Source organism: Lissotriton helveticus, chromosome 7 (assembly GCF_964261635.1).
Source record: "Lissotriton helveticus chromosome 7, aLisHel1.1, whole genome shotgun sequence".
Lineage (NCBI taxonomy): Eukaryota > Metazoa > Chordata > Amphibia > Caudata > Salamandridae > Lissotriton > Lissotriton helveticus.
Genome location: NC_136068.1, coordinates 1,822,138,767 through 1,822,164,752, shown reverse-complemented (window position 1 = coordinate 1,822,164,752; position 25,986 = coordinate 1,822,138,767). Strand labels below are relative to the sequence as shown.

The window sequence follows — 25,986 nt, the reverse complement described above, 5'->3', positions numbered from 1 at the left end:
TCCATGGACACCCTTCCTCTGCTCTCCTCTGATATCCATACCTTTGCTGTGCCTGAGCTTTCCATGGATACACTGCCCCTGGTCTCCTCTGATATCCATACCTTTGCTGTGCTTGAGCTTTCCATGGACACCCTTCCTCTGCTCTCCTCTGATATCCATACCTTTGCTGTGCCTGAGCTTTCTATGGATACACTGCCTCTGCTCTCCTCTGATATCCATACCTTTGCTGTGCTTGAGCTTTCCATGGATACACTGCCGCTGGTCTCCTCTGATATCCATACCTTTGCTGTGCTTGAGCTTTCCATGGATACCCTTCCTCTGCTCTCCTCTGATATCCATACCTTTGCTGCGCTTGAGCTTTCCATGAACGCATTGACTCTGCTATCCTCTGATATCCATACCTTTGATGTGCTTGAGCTTTCCATGGATACCCTTCCTCTGCTCTCCTCTGATATCCATACCTTTGCTGTGCCTGAGCTTTCCATGGATACACTGCCTCTGCTCTCCTCTGATATCCATACCTTTGCTGTGCTTGAGCTTTCCATGGATACACTGCCTCTGCTCTCCTCTGATATCCATACCTTTGCTGCGCTTGAGCTTTCCATGGATACCCTTCCTCTGCTCTCCTCTGATATCCATACCTTTGCTGCGCTTGAGCTTTACATGAATACCCTTCATCTGCTCTCCTCTGATATCCATACCTATGCTGTGCTTGAGCTTTCTATGGATACCCTCCCCCTGGTCTCCTCTGATATCCATACCTATGCTGTGCTTGAGCTTTCCATGGATACACTGCCTCTGCTCTCCTCTGATATCCATACCTTTGCTGCGCTTGAGCTTTCCATGGATACCCTTCCTCTGCTCTCCTCTGATATCCATACCTTTGCTGTGCTTGAGCTTTCCATGGATACACTGCCCCTGGTCTCCTCTGATATCCATACCTTTGCTGTGCTTGAGCTTTCCATGGACACCCTTCCTCTGCTCTCCTCTGATATCCATACCTTTGCTGTGCCTGAGCTTTCTATGGATACACTGCCTCTGCTCTCCTCTGATATCCATACCTTTGCTGTGCTTGAGCTTTCCATGGATACACTGCCGCTGGTCTCCTCTGATATCCATACCTTTGCTGTGCTTGAGCTTTCCATGGATACCCTTCCTCTGCTCTCCTCTGATATCCATACCTTTGCTGCGCTTGAGCTTTCCATGAACGCATTGACTCTGCTATCCTCTGATATCCATACCTTTGATGTGCTTGAGCTTTCCATGGATACCCTTCCTCTGCTCTCCTCTGATATCCATACCTTTGCTGTGCCTGAGCTTTCCATGGATACACTGCCTCTGCTCTCCTCTGATATCCATACCTTTGCTGTGCTTGAGCTTTCCATGGATACACTGCCTCTGCTCTCCTCTGATATCCATACCTTTGCTGCGCTTGAGCTTTCCATGGATACCCTTCCTCTGCTCTCCTCTGATATCCATACCTTTGCTGCGCTTGAGCTTTACATGAATACCCTTCATCTGCTCTCCTCTGATATCCATACCTATGCTGTGCTTGAGCTTTCTATGGATACCCTCCCCCTGGTCTCCTCTGATATCCATACCTATGCTGTGCTTGAGCTTTCCATGGATACCCTTCCTCTGCTCTCCTCTGATATCCATACCTTTGCTGCGCTTGAGCTTTACATGAATACCCTTCATCTGCTCTCCTCTGATATCCATACCTTTGCTGTGCTTGAGCTTTCTATGGATACCCTCCCCCTGGTCTCCTCTGATATCCATACCTTTGCTGCGCTTGAGCTTTACATGAATACCCTGCCTCTGGTCCCCTCTGATATCAATACTTTTGCTGTGCTGGGGCTTTCCATGGATGCCCCGCCTCTGGTCTCCTCTGCTCCCTGACACCCGTCAATGCTTTCCTCTTCTGGCTTTGCTCTCCTATTATGCCTATTATGCTGACCACACGTATTTGCTGCCTGACACTCTCTCTGTGCTCTCCTCTGACACCAGGCCTCCGTTCTCCTGTGCTCTCAGACATCCTATATTATCTCTCCTTTCTTCTGACACCATGCCTCCGCTGTCTGACACTCTGTTTGTGCTCTCATAGGACGCCCTGCTGTTTCCCTCCACCCTGACACCCTGCCTGTGCTCTCCTCTGACACCATGCCTCGCTTCACTGCCACCCTGGTGGTCTTCCTGGACACCCTGCCTCCCCTCTCCTCTGCTCTCTGACACCTTGCATAGGCTCTCTTCTGCCCACACCAGTCTCTGCTCTCCTCTGACCCCATGCCAGTGCTCTCCTTGGACACCCCGCCTTTCCTCTCTCTCCTCTGCTGTCTGACACCTTGCATAGGCTCTCTTCTGCCCACACCTGTCTCTGCTCTCCTCTGACCCCATGCCAGTGCTCTCCTTGGACACCCCGCCTTTCCTCTCTCTCCTCTGCTGTCTGACACCTTGCATAGGCTCTCTTCTGCCCACACCTGTCTCTGCTCTCCTCTGACCCCATGCCAGTGCTCTCCTTGGACACCCTGCCTCCCCTCTCCTCTGCTCTCTGACACCTTGCATAGGCTCTCTTCTGCCCACACCTGTCTCTGCTCTCCTCTGACCCCATGCCAGTGCTCTCCTTGGACACCCCGCCTTTCCTCTCTCTCCTCTGCTGTCTGACACCTTGCATAGGCTCTCTTCTGCCCACACCTGTCTCTGCTCTCCTCTGACCCCATGCCAGTGCTCTCCTTGGACACCCTGCCTCCCCTCTCCTCTGCTCTCTGACACCTTGCATAGGCTCTCTTCTGCCCACACCAGTCTCTGCTCTCCTCTGACCCCATGCCAGTGCTCTCCTTGGACACCCCGCCTTTCCTCTCTCTCCTCTGCTGTCTGACACCTTGCATAGGCTCTCTTCTGCCCACACCTGTCTCTGCTCTCCTCTGACCCCATGCCTGTGCTCTCCTTGGACACTCTGCCTTCCCTCTCCTCTGCTCTCTGACACCTTGCATAGGCTCTCTTCTGCCCACACCTGTCTCTGCTCTCCTCTGACCCCATGCCAGTGCTCTCCTTGGACACCCCGCCTTTCCTCTCTCTCCTCTGCTGTCTGACACCTTGCATAGGCTCTCCTCTGCCCACACCTGTCTCTGCTCTCCTCTGACCCCATGCCAGTGCTCTCCTTGGACACCCTGCCTCCCCTCTCCTCTGCTGTCTGACACCTTGCATAGGCTCTCCTCTGCCCACACCTGTCTCTGCTCTCCTCTGACCCCATGCCAGTGCTCTCCTTGGACACCCTGCCTCCCCTCTCCTCTGCTGTCTGACACCTTGCATAGGCTCTCCTCTGCCCACACCTGTCTCTGCTCTCCTCTGACCCCATGCCAGTGCTCTCCTTGGACACCCTGCCTCCCCTCTCCTCTGCTCTCTGACACCTTGCATAGGCTCTCTTCTGCCCACACCTGTCTCTGCTCTCCTCTGACCCCATGCCAGTGCTCTCCTTGGACACCCCGCCTTTCCTCTCTCTCCTCTGCTGTCTGACACCTTGCATAGGCTCTCTTCTGCCCACACCTGTCTCTGCTCTCCTCTGACCCCATGCCTTCCCTCTCCTCTGCTGTCTGACACCTTGCATAGGCTCTCTTCTGCCCACACCAGTCTCTGCTCTCCTCTGACCCCATGCCAGTGCTCTCCTTGGACACCCTGCCTCCCCTCTCCTCTGCTCTCTGACACCTTGCATAGGCTCTCCTCTGCCCACACCTGTCTCTGCTCTCCTCTGACCCCATGCCAGTGCTCTCCTTGGACACCCTGCCTCCCCTCTCCTCTGCTCTCTGACACCTTGCATAGGCTCTCTTCTGCCCACACCTGTCTCTGCTCTCCTCTGACCCCATGCCAGTGCTCTCCTTGGACACCCCGCCTTTCCTCTCTCTCCTCTGCTGTCTGACACCTTGCATAGGCTCTCCTCTGCCCACACCTGTCTCTGCTCTCCTCTGACCCCATGCCAGTGCTCTCCTTGGACACCCTGCCTCCCCTCTCCTCTGCTCTCTGACACCTTGCATAGGCTCTCCTCTGCCCACACCAGTCTCTGCTCTCCTCTGACCCCATGCCTTCCCTCTCCTCTGCTGTCTGACACCTTGCATAGGCTCTCTTCTGCCCAGACCTGTCTCACCTCTGCTCTGACACCCAGCCTCCACTCTTCTCTGATTCACAGCTAAAGGCAAGGCCCACAGCTTCGCCCGGGGCTGCGGGAGGGCGAAGGAGTGTGGTCGCCTGTCCACTCTCAGCAACGAGCAGGTGAAGGTCAGTTCCAGCAGCAAGTGCTGTTCCACGGACCGCTGCCCCGCGGAGACAGTCAGTGGTGAGTGCCCCCTGCTCGCAGACGCCTCAGGGATTCACGTGGCACTGGCGTGTGCCTATTGTGGGTTAACTCAATGAGAAAAAGAAGCTTGATGGGTTTCTAGCTGTCTGTGAGTGTCGTTTGCTTGTCTTCAGCTGCATGTGACCCATTATTTCCAGCTGTGTGTGCTTCTGTGTTCTCTGTGCCCATGTGTGTACATTGGTGCGCCATTAGATCTGGCTGTATATGTGTGTCCGCATCATTGTGCCACTTGTTCCCTTTGGCTCTATGCACCAGACAGACTGACACACTCAAACACAAATATGCAGTAAGTTTGGGTGCTTTGCTGCAGAAAAGGCAGTGGTTTCAAAATCCATTTTCCTTAAACCCAGACACCTCTCCACCCGTCCCCAGTCTCTCATTGTGTCCTCTATGCCCATTCTTTTATCATTTAGGTACAGCAGCATGTCATCTGCATACAGCGAGATACAATGTGTGATGCCTCTGGGGGGCTTATGCAACTACATGGTGTCTCCTGTCAAGTTATGCATTCCAGTGGCTAGAACCCTAGGGCACCAAGCAACAGGGACAATAGACATCCCAGCTGCATGACCCACCCTGCTGTCTATGCCCTGGATATGCTACTGGTTTGAACTTGGGGTGTAGGGTTCGTGTTTATCAATTCTGTCCAGACCTTGACGCTTGCCCCCATGCCCATCGTTTCCATCACCACACATTTTAAACTTCACCGCAAGGTATCAGAGGCTTCCTCGAGATCTAATAAAAGTATTAATAGGCTTGGAAGCAAGTCTGAGGAATGATCTATTACCTACATTAATCTTCCTACCATAGAGTGTGTGTGACTGTGCGCATGGCTCGGACTGCATGCGAGGGTAAGTGGAGTAGACTGCCTGTATGAGGCTGTCTGTGGCTCTGTCCATGTTATATGCGTGTACACATGTCTGACATATGTATTATTACTCCATCCCTCCCAGTTTGCTGTGAGTTTGCCAATGTAGGTTTCGGTGTGTGCCAGAGCCTGTGTCCTGGAGTTACAAGGCCACTCTCATTCCTAGTGAGCGGCACCGAGGGAGAGGTGTGTTGCAGTGGCCAGAGCGGCTGACTCTGGAGCGCAGGGTTCATGGTTCGATCCCGGCACTGCGGCAGCTCAGTTCAGCATTATGTGACTCTGTGCAATAGCTCACTTAGGGCCAGATGTAGGAGAGCAAATACCGGTCGGTAACGGCCAAATTCGGCCGTTACCGACCGGTATTTGGGTTTTCAGATGTAGGGGCCAATATTTTACAGAATCGGTAAATTTACGATTCTGTAAAATACCGAATCGGTAATTTTACAGATTCGGTAATTCCAAATGTAGGTGACACTCCTGAGAGTGTCACAGGCCCTTAAGAGTCGGTATTTTACCACACAATCCTATTGTGTGGTAAAATACCGAATCCAGGTGTGCATGCACATCTGTGCATGCACACTGTGCAATGTGACACACAGACATGCCCTAAGGGCATGTATGTGTGCCACATGTCACACATGCCTTTACTTCGGGTGCTAGAGGGTGTCAAAGTGACACCCCCTGCACCCTTGCAACATTCGGTGTTTACCGATTCGGTAAATACCGATTCGGTATTTCCCATTGATGCCTATGGGCTTCAGAGCCCATAGGAATCAATAGGGAATACCGATTCGGTATTTACCGAATCGGTAAATACCGGATGTTACGATTCGGTATTTCAATTTTTAAAATTAGCTACATCTCCCCCTTCACAATTACCGATTCATAAATACCGAATCGGTAAAATTTGGTATTTATGAATCGGTAAATACGAATTACCTACATCTGGCCCTTAATCTCCCCGACAGCCCTGATGGGGCTGGGTTCCACATTCTAGATTTACTCGGGAACCCCTGGTCGATGGATCGTTGGTTCCTGCTTAAGAGTGTAGAAGGGAGAAAGGACTCTGAAGAATCACTGACTCCAGGTTCTAAGTTTACTTAGTTTATCACAAAGCCAAGAACAATTGGATGAGGGTGTAGAAATACTTCAGAACTAATACAAAGCCAAACCTACAGGCGAAATTTAGTCTGTGACGCATACAAAGAATAACTCATTCTAGAATCAAGACGCAGAAGATAACTGCGCCGACATCGAGAGTCTTTTTCATTGGTTCATTGGAGGTTTGGAAGTAAAAAGCATTAGTCTGTCCCCACAGTACAACTAACGTGGCATCCCTACTTAGCATTAACCAGGCAGTTCAGAAAAAGGTGTCAGCGTGTGAAGACATCCTAAGAAGTCCACTCACATTGAATGGGTCAAGTAGCATAAAGCTACAGAGCTCGTTCGAAGATGCTCCTTCTCTCTCCAGTCAGATCTCTTCTCCTAACCCAATCCCCTAGGGGCACTGTCCCTAACCCCAACAACAAAATCTCAGGACACACCCATCTTCACATCACACGATCGTCCCATCCAGCTAGACACCTCCCCGTAGGTAACTTTCCAGTTGGTTTCCATACTCCCAGCCTCTTGCTCGATAACCTTGATTCCCAGGCCTTCTCCAGTGAGAAAGAACACCGTCCCATATTATCAGTGCTTCTTGTTCAAATGTATCCTCTGCTCACTGAGCCTAACTCCTAAAACAAAAGCGTTATTCTAAATAGCAAAGACGAACTTCTCCACCTGCAACAGAAATGTGAGAAAGAAAAGATTCTGCATTCACATGAATATTACAAACAAAGGTTTTTAGAGATCCAAGGAAAAATACACATAAGGCCTACAAATCGGCTAACAGAAGAATCAACATGAATCTTCATTAATCACACGTATACATGAACATTATTACTGTGCATGTTTAAATCCGTGTGTTACATATCAGCAAGTTAATTTTTCATTAGTCATGTGTAAAAACAAATATTAAACTTCATCATGTAGAGCACAATTACGTTGCTTTCTCTACGGTGCACAAAATATCTCTATCACTTCACTTTACACGTTATTGCATTACAGATTCTAATAACCAAATGTCAACATGACAAGAGAATACAAGCAGGTGCAAACTACTTGTGATTATAATGCACCCCTACAAATTGGAGAGCGCCATCGCCCTCTATCAGCCCCAAGCACCTGCATATACTTAGGGGTGATAAGTCGCGCTTTACAAATCTGGAATTACAATAACAAGGGCAACTCTGCTCCCACCAACCCCACCCCTCAGTAAGACACATAGGGATGTGGCCTTATGGCTAGAGCTGCCAATTTTGGATCTGGGAACCAGGTTCGAGCTTCGGCTCGGCTTCCCGTGATTCTGGACAAATGACATAATCTTCCCATGCCTAGCAAAAATGAATGTGTCCTTGTGTAATGTAACTGGTGCTCATGTAAAGCACTCCAATACCTTTTGGGTCGAATTCGCGCTATATAAATATGCAACAAAATAAAGGACAGGGGTCTCGGCCGCCATCTTTGTTTCATGGCTCATGACTGCAGGAAGGAGACGAGCTGCTGACGCAGGCAGGCACGCACGGTTCTGGCCAATAGGGACTTCCAGTCACTGGCTGTAACATCGCTTCCGCATTTACACGACGGTCAGGACTAAAGCTGGTATTAAATCGATGTGCACGTGCAGGAGGAGTGCAGGCATGAAACAGTAGCTTACTTTGCATCCAGTTGAAATGCTTCCGGACCTGATTCACATATGAGTGGAAATGTATACCATGAATAATGTGCTCCATCATGTGGTGGAAATGACAGCAGTGGAGCAGATTATGCCACCATCACCTCAAGGAGGACTGCAGTTACTTACCACCCTTGTCTAAGCCAGGCTTTCAGACCTACCGCTCACAGGTGCACTTACCGCGTTAGTAATGGTGCTGCAGATAGGCAGTCATTCAAGCGACCTACGGAAGAAAGTTGCCCGTACAATCTAGATGGAGATGATTGGGCCTGCTCAGGCCAGACACAGCAGAGCTATACTTCAGATACTACTGAGGCAGGTAAGACAGCAGAGCTATCACCCAGGATACACAGGCTGAGCCCATACATACACAGAGGAGCTACACTTTATATATTACTGGGGCAGGTAACACAGCAGAGCTATCACCCCAGGGTCATATGCATTAAAGTTATACTCCAGATTGGGGCACCTGAGGCAGCAGAACTATTACACAAGATGCAAAGGCCATACGCAGCAGAACTATCCTTCAGGTAACACAGCTATTATTGGGACTGGTAAGGGAGCAGAGCATCATCCCAGGATACACATGTTCAGTTCATACACAGCAGAGCTATCCTTCAGCTAACACAGGAATTACTAGGGAGGGTAAGACAGCTAAACTGTCCCCCAGGATACCCATGCTCAGGCAGTACACAGCAGAGGTATCCTTCAGGCAACACACCTATTACTGGAGCAGGTAAGACAGCAGAGCTATACCCCAGGAGGCACATGCTCAGTTCATACACAGCAGAGCTATCCTTTAGGCAACAGACCTATTGCTGGATTGGGTAAGACAGGCTCAGGCCGTACACAGCAGAGCTATCCTTCAGGTAACAAAGGAATTACTGGGGAGGGTGAGACATCTAAGCTGACCCACAGGATACACAGGCACAGGCCGTACACTGAAGAGTTATCCTTCAGGCAACACAGCTGTGACACGTTGTGCGCGGTACCCACGTCTAGATATACCCGGACTGTTCCCATTGGAGCAAGGTCAGAACTGATTTGGGTATAGCTGGCTCCAAACTGAGGTGGCACGGTGTGCAAAATAACAATGGACTGGGATCCTGCCCCAGGTAATTACCAGTGGCTGAGATTAATTCAAGTATTTCATCCATTACTTTTTTGTATACTTTAGTGTGTCTCCCTAAGTGGGACTGGTATACCCATATATGGGTCCTGTGCACACTGTGGGCCCGATTCACAGAACTAACTTAAGACAAAATCCTAAACTTCCTACTTTTGGTATTCACAGAATGGATTTACGACTACTAACTTTACGTCCGCACTCGGGCCGGAAATTCCGGCCCGGAGGCAGAGCTTCCGGCCCAGAGGCAGAGCTTCCGGCCCAGAGGCAGAGCTTCTGGCTTGGAGGCGGAGCTTGCAGCCCGGAGGCGGAGCTTCTGGACCAGAGGTGGAGATTTCAGCCAGGCTAAATCCCCGCCTCCAAGCCTGGAAGCTCTGCCTCCAATCCAGAAGCTCCGCCTCCGCACCGGAATTTCCGGCCCGAGTGCAGACGTAAAGTTAGTAGTCGTAAATCCATTCTGTGAATACCAAAAGTAGTAAGTTTAGGATTTTGTCTTAAGTTAATTCTGTGAATCGGGCCCTGTGTCACTGGAACCAAACTGCACCTGTCTTGGCAGTTGGGGCTGGACTGATGGATTGGGATGCAGCCAGAGATATTACCAGTGGATGAGATTGATTCAAGCATTCCATCCATCACCCTTTTGTATACTTTAGCTTCTCAGTGCCAATGTCATCAAAGAGCACAAGGCCAAATTGTTTATGTCCCATATGTGCGACAAACTCCAGGTTCAATGCCGGTAGCTGTCAAGGTCAGGCACGTTCCTCTCTGTCCTCCAAGTCCTCTAAAGAGAGGAAGAGGAAACACATGAAGCAGAGGAGATGGCACAATGACCCCTCTTGACAGTACCTCCTCCTCGGAACTTCAACTGAGGAGCCCCCTCTGGCGGCCCCACCGTCTCTGGCTCCCATCACAGAGCTCTCTACCATGTGCTGCGCCGGCAGCAATGCAGGCCTATCGAGAGCTTCCAGCTCACTTGCTTCACAATATGATGAGTCTATTTTGGCTAACTGCAGACCCCGTTGGTGCACCTCCAAGCCCTATGTGTCCATTTTGGCCTTTGGTTGCATTCCACCCGGCAGGTCCTCCCCTGGGAATAGGACACGTTACAACACAAACATTTACAAAACATTCCTTCACAATGCAGTTTTTACATTGCAACATCCATTAGAATGCATGATTTTACAATGCATGCCATCACAACGCATTTTTAGAAACTATATTTACAACGCATTCCATTACAACGCATACTGTTACAACGCATACCATTACAATGCATAAGACTTTAAGAGAAACAGTAGGGTAAGTGTTGGATAGTGTAGGGGTAAAAATTACTATTCTCACTCCAGTGAGTGCAACAGTAGGGTAAGTGTTGGATAGTGTAGTGGTAAAAATTACTATTCTCACTCCAGTGAGTGCAACAGTAGGGAAAGCGGTGGATAGTGTAGGGGTAAAAATTACTATTCTCACTCCAGTGAGTGCAACAGTAGGGTAAGTGTTGGATAGTGTAGGGGTAAAAGTTACTATTCTCACTCCAGTGAGTGCAACAGTAGGGTAAGTGTTGGATAGTGTAGGGATAGTCCCCATTACTTACCTTATAATGCATTGTAATGGCATGCGTTGTGGTGACATGCGTTGTAATGGCTGCGTTTTAATGGTATGCGATGTAAAGGCAGTTGCATTGTAATGACTGTGTTGTAAATGTAGTGTGTTGTAATGACTGCGTTGTAATGGTTGTTTCCCCTCCCTGGCACCACTCAAACCCAGAGTTCCCCCTGAGGAACTCCTCTGGGGTGACTGGAGTCATCCTGGCACTGAGGCCTTTGCCAGTGGCCCCTTCAACAGTGTCGACACTGATATCCGCTCCGGCGCCATTACCAGGGCTGGTACCTCCGTAGACACAGGGAGGAGTCTCAGCCCGAACCCTCTTTGCATCCGCGTCACTGACAGACCCTCGATTATATTTTCCTTTCTGACTGATCCAGATGCAGCAAAAGGTGCCTCATCTCAAAAATAAAAAACAACAGCCTTAAGTTCAACCAGCATTTAATAAAAGAAAAGCAAGAAGCAAAGCAAAAGATCAAAAGACAATTGTCATTTCAGCTGACTAGGGCTCTCACTGGAAAATGGTCAGTTGGTGCAAAGAGCAAAAATTCATATAAAATTAACACAGTCCTATACATTTTCTCTCAGTATTAATCAATGCAGCACAATTGCATGACGGAAACTAGTTACTCTCAGCTAAAGCTTATCTAACATGCAGGTGTCAGGATCTTCCCCTCAAGGAAGGCAAAATGTCTTTGAGGAGAATACTTCATTATTGCCCCGCTACCCTTACCAGGCTTGAAAAGAAGGTTACGTTGTATGGAAATTGCCCAAGTACAATAAATACTGAGCTTTATAGATCACAGGAAACTTCACAATAATACAAAACAACATGCATATATGAATAAAGGATTGGTACATTCAAGATGACACATGTCATTACTACTACATCACTTTAAAAGGAATAAATATTTGTTGCACAATCTAAAGTTTATTTTCACACTCATGAAGATGATAACAGCAAGGAGGAAGCCATTTTTGCTGCACCCCCATCTTCAGTCATGGCCGCCCACCTGATGTTGCAGAATCCTAGTGGCTTGGGGACGGAGTGCCCCAGAAGTCGCTTCTTTTCATGTCATCGTGAGAAAGGCGGCACTTACTGTCCTTACTGGCATTTGAAAACTGGTAAAACATTCCTACAGAGGTCCTTCAGTACACTTCAGGGGAATAAGAGTACTCACTACCTTTTAACAAGTCACTGTTCAACCCAATGAAGGAAGCCAGGACTAAACCCACCTCTGCCCCAGCCATGAATTTGCATGATTGAAAGAAGGGATAGACCATCCCCTGGAGATCAAGCTTTCTCTTTGTCCATCCATCACGAGGAAGTGTGACGGTGTGGGTCTTATCGTGCCCAAAACAAAATTCAGGTGCTCTCCTAACACCTCAAAAGACAGAGAATCTAAAACATTGGAAGCAGTAGGCAAGAAGGTGCTCTCAACCGGTAGTTTAGCCTTTTGGTCGATAAATGCCACTTGCCTACCCACACCTTGGGACTTGGTGGCCATGGACATGACGAACCTTCGCGACCACCTCCAGGATCATTTTGCAGAGGTAGTAAAAAATGACCAAGAGACTTCCAGGCAGATCATAGGAGCAGGCCAGGATACAACAGACTCCGGGGCATATTATGAAGCCCCTTATCGCCGCGTTATCATCACTTTTCTGCCAATAACGCGCCGATATTTACATCGCCCTATTATCAAGGCAGCGTTAAGTCAATTAACGTGGCTTAAAGCCACGTTAATTGACTTAACGCTGCCTTGATAATAGGGCCCCTTTCACGATAAACTCATAGTGAAAGGGGCGTGCAGTGGGTGTTTCGGTGGGCGTTCCACCGCAACACCCTTTCACTTTGACGCTGCCACCTATTATCAAGCTTGGTGATAATAGGTGGCTGCGCCAAATTTAAGACCAGAAAAATCCTGGTGCTAAGGTGGCGAAACGAGGAGAAATGATTCATTTCTCCTCGTTTTTGCTTTTTCCATGTGTGCTGCCTTGTGCAGCAAACATGGAAAAAGCAAAACGCCAACGTTTCTTTACGTACAGGAAGGTGCCCCTTCCTGTGCATAAACAAAACTCTTTTTAAAAATGCCAATTTGTAACTTACATGTGTGCTGCATAAAGCAGCACACATGTAAGTTACAAAATGTCATTCAAGGTTTGTTTATGTGCAGGAAGGAAATCCTTCCTGAACATAAACAAACCTCCCTGCTCGCAGACACCCTTGCACTCTGGTGCAAGGGTGCCTGCGCTGGCGTTAAGTTGTAAAACCTACCGCCATCACAGGGGGAAACGCTAGGCTGCACCGTATCCTTGGTTATATGGTGCAGCCTAGCGTTTCCGAATTGGCAAAGAGAGGCGTTAAGCCAAGATGGCTAACACCTCTCTTCGCCACTTTGTTGGTAACATGCCCCTCTGTCTCCACTGCCATGGCTCATCAGTGGCCATGAGAAGGCATTCATGGCTAAGATCAATGCGCTCTTCTGGTGATGTGTGGGCAACACTAATGGTCCTGCAATTCAATGCTGGATGTCTGTTTGGAGACAACACCAATTCGGTCTTTGATAGGTTCAAAGCAGGGAGAGGGATGGCCCAATTGTTGGGTCTTCAGAAATGCAGTGCTGTTCCAAAAGATTCACCTTTCGCCTGGCTCAGCCATCCCAGCAGGTTCAGCAACTCAATTGTTCCTAAAACAGTACAAGAGCAGAGGTAAAGGAAAGGACCAGGAAGCCCAGCAGCCCTCCTCCTCCTTAGTCCCACCTGGGAAGCCAATTGAGCTCCCTTTGAAGGACCTTGTGCAGCCAGTTGACGTGAGTGTTATCCATTCTACAGGCCTGCAGGGCCAACATTTTAGACCAGTGGGACTTACAGAGAGCAGAACAAGCTCCTCCACATGTACCCCAAACCAGTCTCTTCAGTTGGAAGTTCACTTGCGGACACTGCAGTAGGAGGTGGCAGTCCTGCTTCACAAAGAGTCGGTGGAGCTGGTCCCCAAACATAAATGGAGCAGGGGTGCTGTTCCTGGTACTGCCTGATCCCCAAAAGGTTTGGTAATCTTCATCTGATACTAGACCTCAGGCTCTTGAATTTTTACCTGCATAAGGAAATGTTCAGGATACTATCCCTATCCAATTATGGAAGTGGAAGACTGCACTGTGTCCCTCAACTATTAGAAAGTGTACTTTCACACACCAATTCTGCAGTCATACGGCAGGTACTTCCGGTGCATCAAAGGTTGGACCCATTATCAGTTCATATTCCTTCCATTAGTTTTAACATCCCATCTGAGTCTTAGTCAAGGTGATGCTGGGGGTGGAAGCACATCCGCTATGGTCGCTGATCTCGCGTGTTACCATACCTTGGTGATTGGCTGGCTAAGGCTGGCTCACAACAGCTGGTGTTAGACCATCTTCAGGTAGCAGCATGCCAGTTGTATGTCCTGGGATTTTCCATCAATGTGCCCACGTCTTACCTATAGCCCTCATTTTCATAGAGCCGGTAAAGGACATAACTTTCTTGAGATGCTTTTCTCCTCCTTAGAAGATCCAGGACATTTGGGATATGACTCAGAGGGAGGAAGCCCAGGTTCCAGTCCTTTTTATTTTTTTTTATTTTTTACAGTTTCCTTTTTTTTGTTCAATAAGTTTATTAATTTTTAGAAGAGCATAAAAATATTTAAATATCATAAAGGTCATACATATGAGAAAAGAAATTGAATAAGAAATAAGATATCAAACATGAGAAAAAACAATATGAATTCAACGTAGACTGCTACTTAAATATAGAATAATGTGTAAATCGAAGAACCGTGAACACATCAGAGGTATCACCATGGGGTAAAAAAGAGATTAATAAGAAAAAGGGGAAAGAAAGAGAAAGAAACAGATGAGAAAGGGAAGAGAAGGAAGAGAGAGGAAGAAAGAAAAGAAAAGAGACAGATCTTCTGGGAAGCTACACATGGACACAATAACAACACTCACGTAGACGAATCAAAAGGATATTGGGCAACCAAACCCTTAGAAGCCGAATCCATATATGAATCCAAAGTTCTCCAAACACCACTAGAAATTGAGGGAGAAAGATGAGCCTCATCAACTGAGGTGTGTGCACCTCTCAAAAAGGAGACCCATGCCCACCAAGTGTGATAAGAGACAGAGGTTCCAGTCCTGATAGTTCTTCGCCTGCTGGGTCTACTGGCTTCCTGCAGCCTGCAGTTCATTTACACATGCATGCACATGAGGGCTCTCCAGGGATGGCAGTCGTCCAGCATTGGGTAGACCTGTCAGCCTTCATAAAGCTCTCCATGGCACAGGAGTGGACTTGCACCTGCTTTAGGTGGAGGGCATCTTGCTAAAGATATTTCCTTCTGCCCCCTTCAGCAGTGGCCAGGGAAGTGACTGACACATCCATCTGGAGGAGGAAGAGATCAAGGTCCTTTGGTCTTTAGAGAGCAGGCTCTTCACATCAACCTCCTCGAACTGGGGACAATTCGCCAGGCCTTTAAGCCTTCATTCTCTCCCTTCGCAGTCAGTGTTTCCAAATCCTTATGGACAATGTGATGGTGATGTGTTATGTAAACAAGCAGGGACGAGAACCTTCTCTGTTGAGCAGCTTCGAGACTCTGGGACTGGGCAGACGCCCAAGGCATCTAGCTGATGGTCTACCAACTGGCAGGCTCTATGTACACCAGAGCTGACAGCCTGAATCTGCATCACTTTGCTAACTACGAGGGGCACCTCCACCCGGGGGTGACCCTGAACATCCTTGCCTTGTGGTGCACTTCTTAAGTAGACCTCTTTGCCACGTGTAATAATGCACACTGCCCACATTTCTGTGTTCTTCAGAATCTGTAGCAGGGATCCTCAGGGATGCATTTCATTTAAGGTAGTGCTTTCCACTTCATTATGCATTTCCTCTCCTACCCATGAATCCTCGGGTCTTGAGGAAGCAGCACCAAAACCAGGTCCAAGCCATTCTCATCACTCCAGAGAGGTCAAGGAGGGTGTGGTACACAGACCTCATGCAGTTCTCGCTGTTCACCCCGCTTCACCTGTCACTCACAGTGTACCTTCTCTCCCTGGCAAAGAGATGGATGCTACACCCACAGCTGCTGCCTTCATGCCTGGAGATTAAGCAGGGCCAAAGAGCTCTGGTGTCCTTCAAGCTGCCACCAGAGGTGATCCATATCAGAGAGGCGTTACCCCTCCACAAAATCTGCTTATTCAGGAAGGTAGAGTCGGGTTATCACATGGTGTACAGAGCAGAACGTGGATCCATTAAAGGCACATCTTTTGGAGGTCTTATGTTTTGCCTTGTTGCTGGCACAGCAGCGCTGCTCTACTTAGTACACATTTGAACAAAAAAGGTTGCTAAAATGTTGAAGTGGTAACGGCTCACTGCTCCAGAGACACACATGTGCCTGAGGGTGATCGCGCCTATAATTTCAAGGTAAGTGGCAGGGTAGTATGTGGGTACTCAGTCCCCGTCTTTAAGGGTATTGTACTATGCTGGTTAACACTGCAAGATTCATCAAGAAATCTCAAGGTCTCATCATGACAACAACTAGATAAGGAGAGTAGCTATCCCGCAAAGATGGAATCAGGGGCACTGTGACTGGGTGTTGGAATAAAAACACACGTACAGATGAACTGTTGATAGTGCTTGTGCGGTATAGGACTTTTAGTGATTATCTCCAGTAGGATACAATTCAAGTGTTCTCTTAGGGACAGATGCACAAACATTAGGAATACTTATCTTCTATTTGTATAATTATCTACGAATCGCAATTAGGAAATCAGTATTTTATTCCCCAAATAGTGAATTCGAGTATGTCGCAAATCGATCTACCTCATATTCATGAGGTAGGTATATTTTGCGACCCACTAGGAATTGCAGCCATCACAGGCAGTGGTCCGTAGACAGCTGTCAGTGGGACCAATACCTGCTCCTAAAAATAATTTTTCAACATGTTCAAAGAGAAAGGTGTCTTACAGGGACCCCTTCCCATTTGTGAATGGCTTACTACTGCTTTTAAAATGGGGGTAAAGTATTACTGTTTTGCATCCGGAATGCTGTGGCAAAACAGTATTACATACCATACTGATTCGTTATTTGGAAGGGGTGCCCAACACACACTTCTTCCAAATACCGAATCGCAATGCAAATTGTGAGTCAGTATCAAGTTACTGAATTGCATTTTGTATATTTGAAAAAGCATTTTTCCGGTCGCAAATGGCCTATTCTGCGAATTGAGCCAATGGTGACTGGAAAAATACTTTGCAAATCTGGTCCTAAATGCCTAAGCTATTAGAGAAATGAGGCTGAAAGAAAGTAATGTCCTGATTACTCAATGGTTCCAGGGATATTGGGCTTTCCCTGTTTGTTTTCACTTCCCCCTTCCATCTGGGGCAATCTATCACCTTTGCCACCTTTTATCTGCAACCCTATCACACTCAAGAAGGGGGGAGATTACACCTGCTGCCAGTTATTACATCGACCAGACTAGGCAGTACAGGTCTGATGACCATCTCTTTGTTGGGTCGAAGGCAGCAGAAAAAGCATGTCAGTCCAGACGAGGACCTTGTCGCAGTCGATCATTGTCTGCATCAATATGTGTTATGTCTCAGCTAAGAAGGATATATAATCAAAGAGAACTAGCTTGAAGGGTGATGTTTGCGTTCTATGTGTCTGCATAGAAAACCATTTGGTTTTTATGAAGGCCCTCACCCACCAACCTAGTTGGTGGAAAGCTTCATCATCGGGTCCCGCCCGAGGCACCGAGTGCACCTCAGGTGTGCTGCAACACCTGATTACTGCAGAGCGGGTTTTGGAACGTGAGTGTCCTGTGCTGATGTGTTGTGTGAGGTTTTAAAATACCGTCCTTGGGGTCCCAAGAAGATACTTTATTGGTGGGCCCCTGGCAGTAAATAAAAACAAAGGCTTCGGACTTGTAGGGGTGGACTTATGGTCTCCCACATCTACTGGACCCGATGATGAAGCATGCCACCAACTAGGTTGGTGGGTGAGGGCCTTCATAAAAACCAAATGGTTTTCCATGCAGACACATAGAACGCAAACATCACCCTTGAAGCTAGTTCTTTTTGATTATACATTATACTTCGGGGAAACAAACTAGCCACACTAGTTCCTCCCTCTCTTCCTTGATTACAAGACTCAGCTAACAAGAAGCCACTCAAGGGAATCCATACCGCTCCACTAGAGTAAAGCATTCAACGTCAGCACTGACCAGAAGTGGCTGGCCTTTCTCATGTGGTGGCATGGGCATCTCTTCACAATTTCCTTAAACATTGTTTCTTGGATTCAGAGGTCAGAAGAGATGGACGTTTCACGTGTTCTGTGCTCCCGGATTTTCTTGTCTATCCATTCCTTCAGGCCCACCACCTGGGATGAGATACTGCTTTTGCATCTATTCAAAAAAGGGTCGGGGAAGTCCAAAGGTAAAATTAACAATCAGAAGAAAAAGGTACTTACCTTCAGATCTTTCTGGTGGCTACTGCATGTGCCTGCAGATTCTTCACATCCTCGTCTCCTGTCTGTAGGTGCTTCAGGCTGAACAGTCTTTTTGTTAAGTGCCATCTTGCCAGACTGGAGCACAAGCAAGTCCAGTGATTTCACACATGTTTGGTCAAGTGAGGAAGCTGGTATAATTGTTGCTAGTAGGTCCTTCATCTGTTAAACCCATTGCACCCATTTCTGCTTGAGATAAAGGTGTGTCACAAGACCAGACATAGAGGTGCAAATGGCTAAGACTGAACCTTGATAGATTTCACAGGGAACTTGCAAGAGAACTCCATGGATGATCAACATACATAAAAAATCTATGCACGTTTAGGTTTTCTGCACCAATGCGCCATAAATGGTCATAGAAGCAGGAATTCCATAAGAATAGCTCTCCACTCAAAGGCAAATGTAAGGGCATACAGAGACAGGATTGTGAAGCAACCAGGCGTGTGTGAAAATGTGACTGTTAAGCCAACAGATGTTCACACAGGTGTCTAGTGGGGGAAGATGGTGACAGGAATAGAGGTCCCCAATTGACAGAGCAGGGGAAACAAGGACCAAGACGTCCCTGCATGCTGCTACACACTCACCTTTTTCTTCTCCTTGTTTTGTCTTTTAATTCCCCAGTGCCACGCAGGGAAACCCAAGCAAATGGGCTAATGTGCCCGGCCTGCTTTGCACCAGGCACAGAAGAATGCACGGGTCAGAGCACGGTGCCCTGCGCAGGAGTGGAAAACCAATGCATCAAGTACGGCATGCCTGTGCAAATGGGTAAGTGTGCCAGGGGTTCATGGAAGTGGGCATGGGGGCACTGCCATGGAGCAAGATGGGACATTGCTCTATACAGATGGAGGGACAAAGCAGATCTTGAGGGGCTAGTGAGCAATTGTCAGGGGGCTTTTAGGAATTTGAGGGGCAAAAAGGAGCCGCAGAGACAGTGAACTGCTAATACTGACTACTGTAGAACTAAAGAGGGCAGTGAAGAGCTGAATGGGCAGAGAGGAGATGGCAGGGAACCTTAGGACCAGACAGGACCATGTGGACACCAAGGGAGATCACAAAAATGTTATCTAAACATGCATCCCTGCCCCCTCTGCAGAAACAAACTACTCATTTTCCTACACATTGAACTGGTACCTTGTCACACTATCTTTTCCTTCCCCAAAGACCCATTGCTCTAATACTGTCCATCTATCAGAGTCTTATCTTTTGCCACTTTCTTCTGCCTGCATCCTTTGTTACTAACCTACTTCCCCCCTCACGTCTCCTGACCTACAACCCTTCCTACCCTCCGTACGTTGCACCCCTCAGCTAGCCTGTCATGGGACAGAATTGCTGTGCATCTGAATCTCCCATGACACATATCTCAGCCTGGGCGGTGAACTCTGCTCCGCTCGTGAAGTATGCAGAGTATTACGCGATCCAAGTTACGCGGAGCTCGCGGAGTTCCGAAAAACTTCGCTCCGCATAGCAGAGCAGAGTTTTTTTCTCGCTCGCGTTTGTCAGCGTCAAGTTGGCGAGAGCGAGCAAGGTAAATCCACATCCCGGCAAGATTTTTCCTCGTTTGCAATCAACACTAAGTTGCCGAGCACGAGCGTGGAAAATAAACCTTCCTGTGAGATTTCTCAACGTAGGGGGGTCAGGGTTCTCATTACGAGTGGTCGCGTATACTCACGAGCGCTCGCATTGAGAAACTGCCTGTTTGTGTGGAGTTAAAATCTACTCGACCGGCAGAAAGTAAAGCAGCGCCCGCTTGCGCTGTGCATGGTACTGTTCGCGATGATTGCACAGTGCGGACAGGCATCCGGCACTGAAAATCACTACGAACTGCATTTTTCTATCCCACTCCACCGCTTGTGGACGTCCATGTAGCGCGGTGGAGGTTTTTTTCCACCACACAGAGTTTCACGCAGCGCATCTCCGCAAACTCCGCTCAGGGTTACACATATCCTATGTCCAGCTTCAGCATCACAGTTCCTTCTGTTGTCTACATTCTGGCATCCAGAAAATGATCCTCACAGGTGTTATTCATCTCATCTTTCTCAGTTGTTTCTTCTTAACAGCCTCCTCTACCACGGCAGCCAGCTCTTCAAACATGTCTCTACTACTAAAAATGACAGGTGAGCCCCTGCTTGTCTGAACAATGGGGGCCAAACATTTTCTTCATGCCTCACTCAACCGATTCCTTTAAAAAAAACATAATTTTTGTGTGACTCGTTAAGAGTCACTGTTTTTTACTTACCCTCCTGGGCCATAACAGGGTCTTCAAGTAGGTGGTAAGCCATTGGCAAATGGGAAGAGGTCCAAAAGGGACCCCTTCCCCTTTGTGAATGTTTGCAAATAAGTTTTTTACGAGCAGGCAATGGTCCCACGGACCACTCCCTACTCTTAAAAAATGAAAGAAAAACTTTTCATTTTTCTTTTTGAAACGCATCTCGTTTTCCTTTAAGGAATACAGGCTGCATTTAAAAAAGAAATTGCTTTATTGAAAAGCAACCACAGACATGGTGGCCTTCTGACCCCAGTAGGCCACCATTCCTGGGATCTTTGCGATCCTCAATGGGTTGCAAACCGAGACCTACCTCATTAATATTAAGGACGTAGGCCTATTTGTGACCCAGTGGGAATCGCAAAATGTGTCAAAGACACATTTGTACATGGGTTTGCAATTACCCAAAAGCGAATCGAAAAATGTTGCTATTTGGTAATCGCAAACGATTACCAACGCACATCTGAGCCCATATCCTATACCGCCTGGGTCTGATTTATTTTTGATTCACGCTCTGGCACAACAGCAAAGACTTGAAGTTTGTGCTGCAACTGGACATGCCCCAGGTGTCCATAGTTCCTCCCACGTCTGAACTCTGAGGAATCCAGGGCTTCCAACGAACATCTGCTTGTGCAGGAGACGATCTGTGGTTCTTGATAGGAACCCTGATAAACCTGCCTCCATCCGGGCCCTAACCCTAGGCTTCATGCCTGAACCAAACTTCCAGAATATTCTTCCTAAAGTCTCTTCAAGCAGATGTAAGCTCTGGGCGAAATTAGTTTGATTTCCTTGAGGAAAATTTCATAAAATGCCCCAAAAAACGACAAAAAATTATGTATGGTTATACGAAATGCCAGTCCAGCATTTGTAGCAAGGATGCATTGCATGCTAAAAACAGCGCAAGCTTGCACGTGATATGAACAACAGCCCCACGTGTTCGGTTAGTTTGCGTTGTATCCATGTTCCCGCAATAGTGGTTTTACCCAAATGAGATCTCATATAAGCAACTTAGGGCCAGATGTACAAAGCATTTTTCCAGTCGCAAATGGCCCAATTTGCAGAATCAGGCATTTGCAACTGGAAACATGCTTTTCCAAATGTACAAACATCCAAACTGTGATTCTCCAGAATGGCATTTTGGGTGTAGAAATCGCTATTTGGATGGGGCGTGTTTAGGGCGTCCATTCCAAATAGCAATTTCCAGTGTTATGTATCAGGGTTTTGCGACCAAAATGTGGTTGCGAAACCTTGGTATTTGACCACCAACTCAAATTTGGTGGTAATGTATTTATTAACATCACGACGTCACGGGCCGTACCAACACACAATAGGTAACCAAAGGGGAGAGGTGATGGGGCATACTATCACCCATCCCTCCTACGGCATGAAGCAGTCCTGATCCTTTTAATTACATATGACCTCACAGACCATACCAACATGCATTGGTAACTGAAGGGGAGAGGTAGTGGGGCATACCATCCCCATCAACCCAACCAATATGGAGCTCCTTTTTCTTTTAGTAACGTTGACCTCACAGGCCATACCAACATAGAAGGCAACCAAAGGGGAGAGGTAATGGGGCATACTATCACCCTTCACCCCTACGGCATGGTGCACTCCTGATCCATTTACTAACACCATGACCTCATAGGTCTTACCAACACATATGTAACAGAAGGGGTGAACTAATGGGGCATACTATCACCCATCACCCTTCGGACATGGATCACCCCTGGTCTTTTTTTTATTAACATTGACCTCACAGGCCACACCAAAACACACTGGTAACATAAAAATAAGAGATAGGAAGCAGCCGGGTCATAGGTGACTGCACCACCAAACTAGTCACAATGGTACATCATATTGCCCACCTCATGTGATCTGCTGTTTGTAGATCACAAAAAATAACTATACCTAATTTGGTTGGCTGAGAGGCAATATATAGAAAACAAATATTTATATCTTGTGAAGCATCCTGAAATTCATTCATCTGTAATTGCATGTGCTTACATGTTCGTATGGGCCTAAATAGTTGTTTTCTATATATTGCCTCTCATCCAATCACATTGGTAACATCATAGCTGCCAAGTTTCCCAGGCCTATGTAAGATGGGCTGGTCCAACCCAGGTTTTCCCTTTGAATTCTGGGATTTTTAGTCCTGATTTATGATGAAATAGACAAGAATACAAGTCCCAGAATTCAAGGAAAAAACCTGGACTGGAGCAGAACATCACACATGAACCTACCATGCAGATAGCACTGGGGAGTACACAAGGCATTGTATGCAGGCATGAGTATTGGGTAGCGACCCAATGCCCTTGAAGATCTGTAAGACCCCTCAGGTAACCCAGAGAACAAAGCGGAAGACATTCATGAGCAGGCACCATACACTGAGGAGCAGGCAGGGGATGAGGGTGAAGCAGGTGATACCAAAGAGTAGGCAGTGGGTAATGAGGATCAGATAGGGGACAAGAAGGGTCAAGAAGGTGACACTAAATAGTAGACAATAGGTAATGGGGTGCAGGCAGGGGACACCAGGAATGCTGTGCATCATGTCGCGTGTGAAGGGCTGGCACAGGGCATAGAGGTTCAGACAGTACTTACATCATGCCACACACAGGTGTTCTCAGGAGACTGACAGTACATGTGTTTCCTTCTAGGTGGAGAGCCTCCATATGCCATGCGCGGCTGCGCTAATGCGGCCATGTGTGAGTCCAAAGGCAAGCTCTCCTTCCCGGGCATCACAGTAGATCTGAAGAAATTTGAGTGCAGCCATGGAAGCCATTTGCAACACAGCTTCTCCCTGTCAGTTTTAGTTGGGTTCCCGCTACTCTTCAGGCTGCTCTCCTAAGCGTCATCCAGGACCGAACACCGGACACGGGCTCCCCAGACTCAACACAGCCTGCACTGTTGGGCCGTTGCCTTTCCTCATACATGCTTCGACGCACATATAGCATGCTGAAGATACTCACTGCCCCCATACTTGCAGGGAGGGCGCAGGGAACATGGCTGTTGTATTCTTAACCAAGACTTGATTTCTATGCTGATAATGAATGAGAGTGACACAGATTCCCTGCTTGGACTTGGAAGATGAGTAGGTGTTCTCAGCCCCAAAGCCATCATTATAATTGGAAGTGATTTCCTCATCCAGCCCAGTGAAGGGATTCAATGGAAGTGGCCAGTGGGAAGTAAACGCCCTCTACTGGATCTCTGCACTGTGAAGCCACTGATTCCATTGGTTGACAACTGATATCCTATCATGTCTATTGGGGGTTGTTTCTGCAATAGGAAGCTAAAGCTCAAATAGGAGTTGGGGTGATATTGTCTGCCGACCAGTTGTGGCCATCATGCACTTTACTTCTAACAGCCTTAGACAATATTGAATTGCTCATTAGGGCTCTTGTCGTCCATTAAGAAGCTGAAAGCCAGATTCGTATAGGGACAACATCCTTGTTTCAAGTAGAGGTTCGCTCTGATCAAAGAATTCAAATGTCTAATTGGTGTAGATGAGTTGCTCTTATATCAGTAGAGATCTTCTCGTTACTAAGAATTCAAATGCCCGATTGGCTTAGATGACATGCTCTAATGTCAATTAGGGATCTTCTTTGTATCAAGAATTCAAATAATGTCCAACCGGTATACTTGATACGCTGCAATATCCTGTAGGGATCTTCTCTTTACTAAGAATCCAAATGTTCAATTGGTATAGATAATGTAGTCTAATGTCCATTAGGCATCTTCTCTGTATTAGGAATTCAAATATTCGATTGATATGTACGATGCGGTCTAATATCTATTAGGAATCTTCTTCGAACTAAGAATTCAAATGCCCGATTGGCTTTGATGACATGCTCTAATGTCAATTAGGGATCTTCTTTGTATCAAGAATTCAAATAATGTCCAACCGGTATACTTGATACACTGCAATATCCATTAGGGATCTTCTCTTTACTAAGAATTCAAATGTTCAATTGGCATAGACAATGCAGTCTAATGTCGATTAGGCATCTTTTCTGTATTAAGAATTCAAATGTTCAATTCAGATGTACGATACGGTCTAATATCTATTAGGAATCTTCTTTGTAGTAAGAACACAAATGTCTGATTGGCATTGGCGATACGCTGTTATATGTATTAGGGATCTTCTGTACTATAAACCTAAATGCCCGATTGGTATAGATGAGCGGTCTTAGATCCAGTAGGGTTCTTCTAGTAAAGTGAATTGCTCCGAAGTCTGGTCAGGATCTTCTCTGTACTAAGAATTCAAATATCTGATTGGTATAGATGATACACTGTAATGTCCATTAGGAATCTTCTCTGTATTAAGTATTCCTATGTCCGATTGGTATAGATGATACGCTCTAATTTTCAGTAGGGGTCTTCTCTGTACTAAGAATTGAGATGTCCAGTTGGTATAGATGATACACTCTAATGTCCAGTAGGGATCTTATTTGTACTAAGAATTCAGATGTCCAATTGGTATAGATGATACGCTCTAATGTCCAGTAGGGATCTTCTCTGTACTAAGAATTCAGATGTCCAGTTGGTATAGATGATATGCTCTAATGTCCAGTAGGGATCTTCTCTGTACTAAGAATTCAGATGTACAGTTGGTATAGATGATATGCTCTAATGTCCAGTAGGGATATTCTCTGTACTAAGAATTCAGATGTCCAGTTGGTATAGATGATACGCTCTAATGTCCAGTAGGGATCTTCTTTGTACTAAGAATTCAGATCTCCAATTGGTATAGATGATACGCTCTAATGTCCAGCAGGGATCTTCTTTGTACTAAGAATTCAGATGTCCAATTGGTATAGATGATACGCTCTAATGTCCAGCAGGGATCTTCTTTGTACTAAGAATTCAGATGTTCAATTGGTATAGATGATACGCTCTAATGTCCAGTAGGGATCTTCTCTGTAATAAGAATTCAGATGTCCAGTTGGCATAGATGATACGCTCTAATGTCCAGTAGGGATCTTCTTTGTATTAAGAAGTCAACTGCCCGATTGGTATTGATGATATGCTGTAATGTCCAGTAGGGGTCTTCTTTGTACTAATAATTCAGATGTCCAATTGGTATTGATGAAACCCTCTAATGTCCAGTAGGGATCTTCTTTTTATTAAGAAGTCAAATGTCCAGTGGTATATATGATATGCTGTCATGTCTAGTAGGGATCTTCTTTGTACTAAGAATTCAGGTGTCCAATTGGTAAAGATGATATACACTAATGTCCTTTAGCGATCTTCTTTGTATCAAGTATTCAAATGTCCAACTGGTATAGATGAAACGCTATAATATAAATTAGGGATCTTCTCTGAACAAAGAATTCAAATGTTAAATTGGTATATAGACAATGAAGTCTAATATTAATTAGGGATCTTTTCTGTAATAAGAATTAAAATATTTTATTAGTATAGGTGATACACTCTAATATCCAGTATGGATCTTCTCTGAAATAAGATTTCA

General features: G+C 46.7%; 1 protein-coding gene across 1 annotated transcript in view; it reads left to right on the top strand.

The window, feature by feature from the left end:
* LOC144770811 (phospholipase A2 inhibitor and Ly6/PLAUR domain-containing protein-like) overlaps positions 1-25,514 on the top strand; it is a 90,711-nt gene extending 65,197 nt beyond the window's left edge. The window contains exons 3-5 of the mRNA XM_078655579.1: positions 4,181-4,327; positions 18,872-19,015; positions 23,174-25,514. Coding sequence (XP_078511705.1) covers positions 4,181-4,327; positions 18,872-19,015; positions 23,174-23,364 — 482 coding nt within the window. The 3' untranslated portion in view covers positions 23,365-25,514. The remainder of the gene's footprint in view (positions 1-4,180; positions 4,328-18,871; positions 19,016-23,173) is intronic.
* Positions 25,515-25,986: the final 472 nt, after the last annotated feature.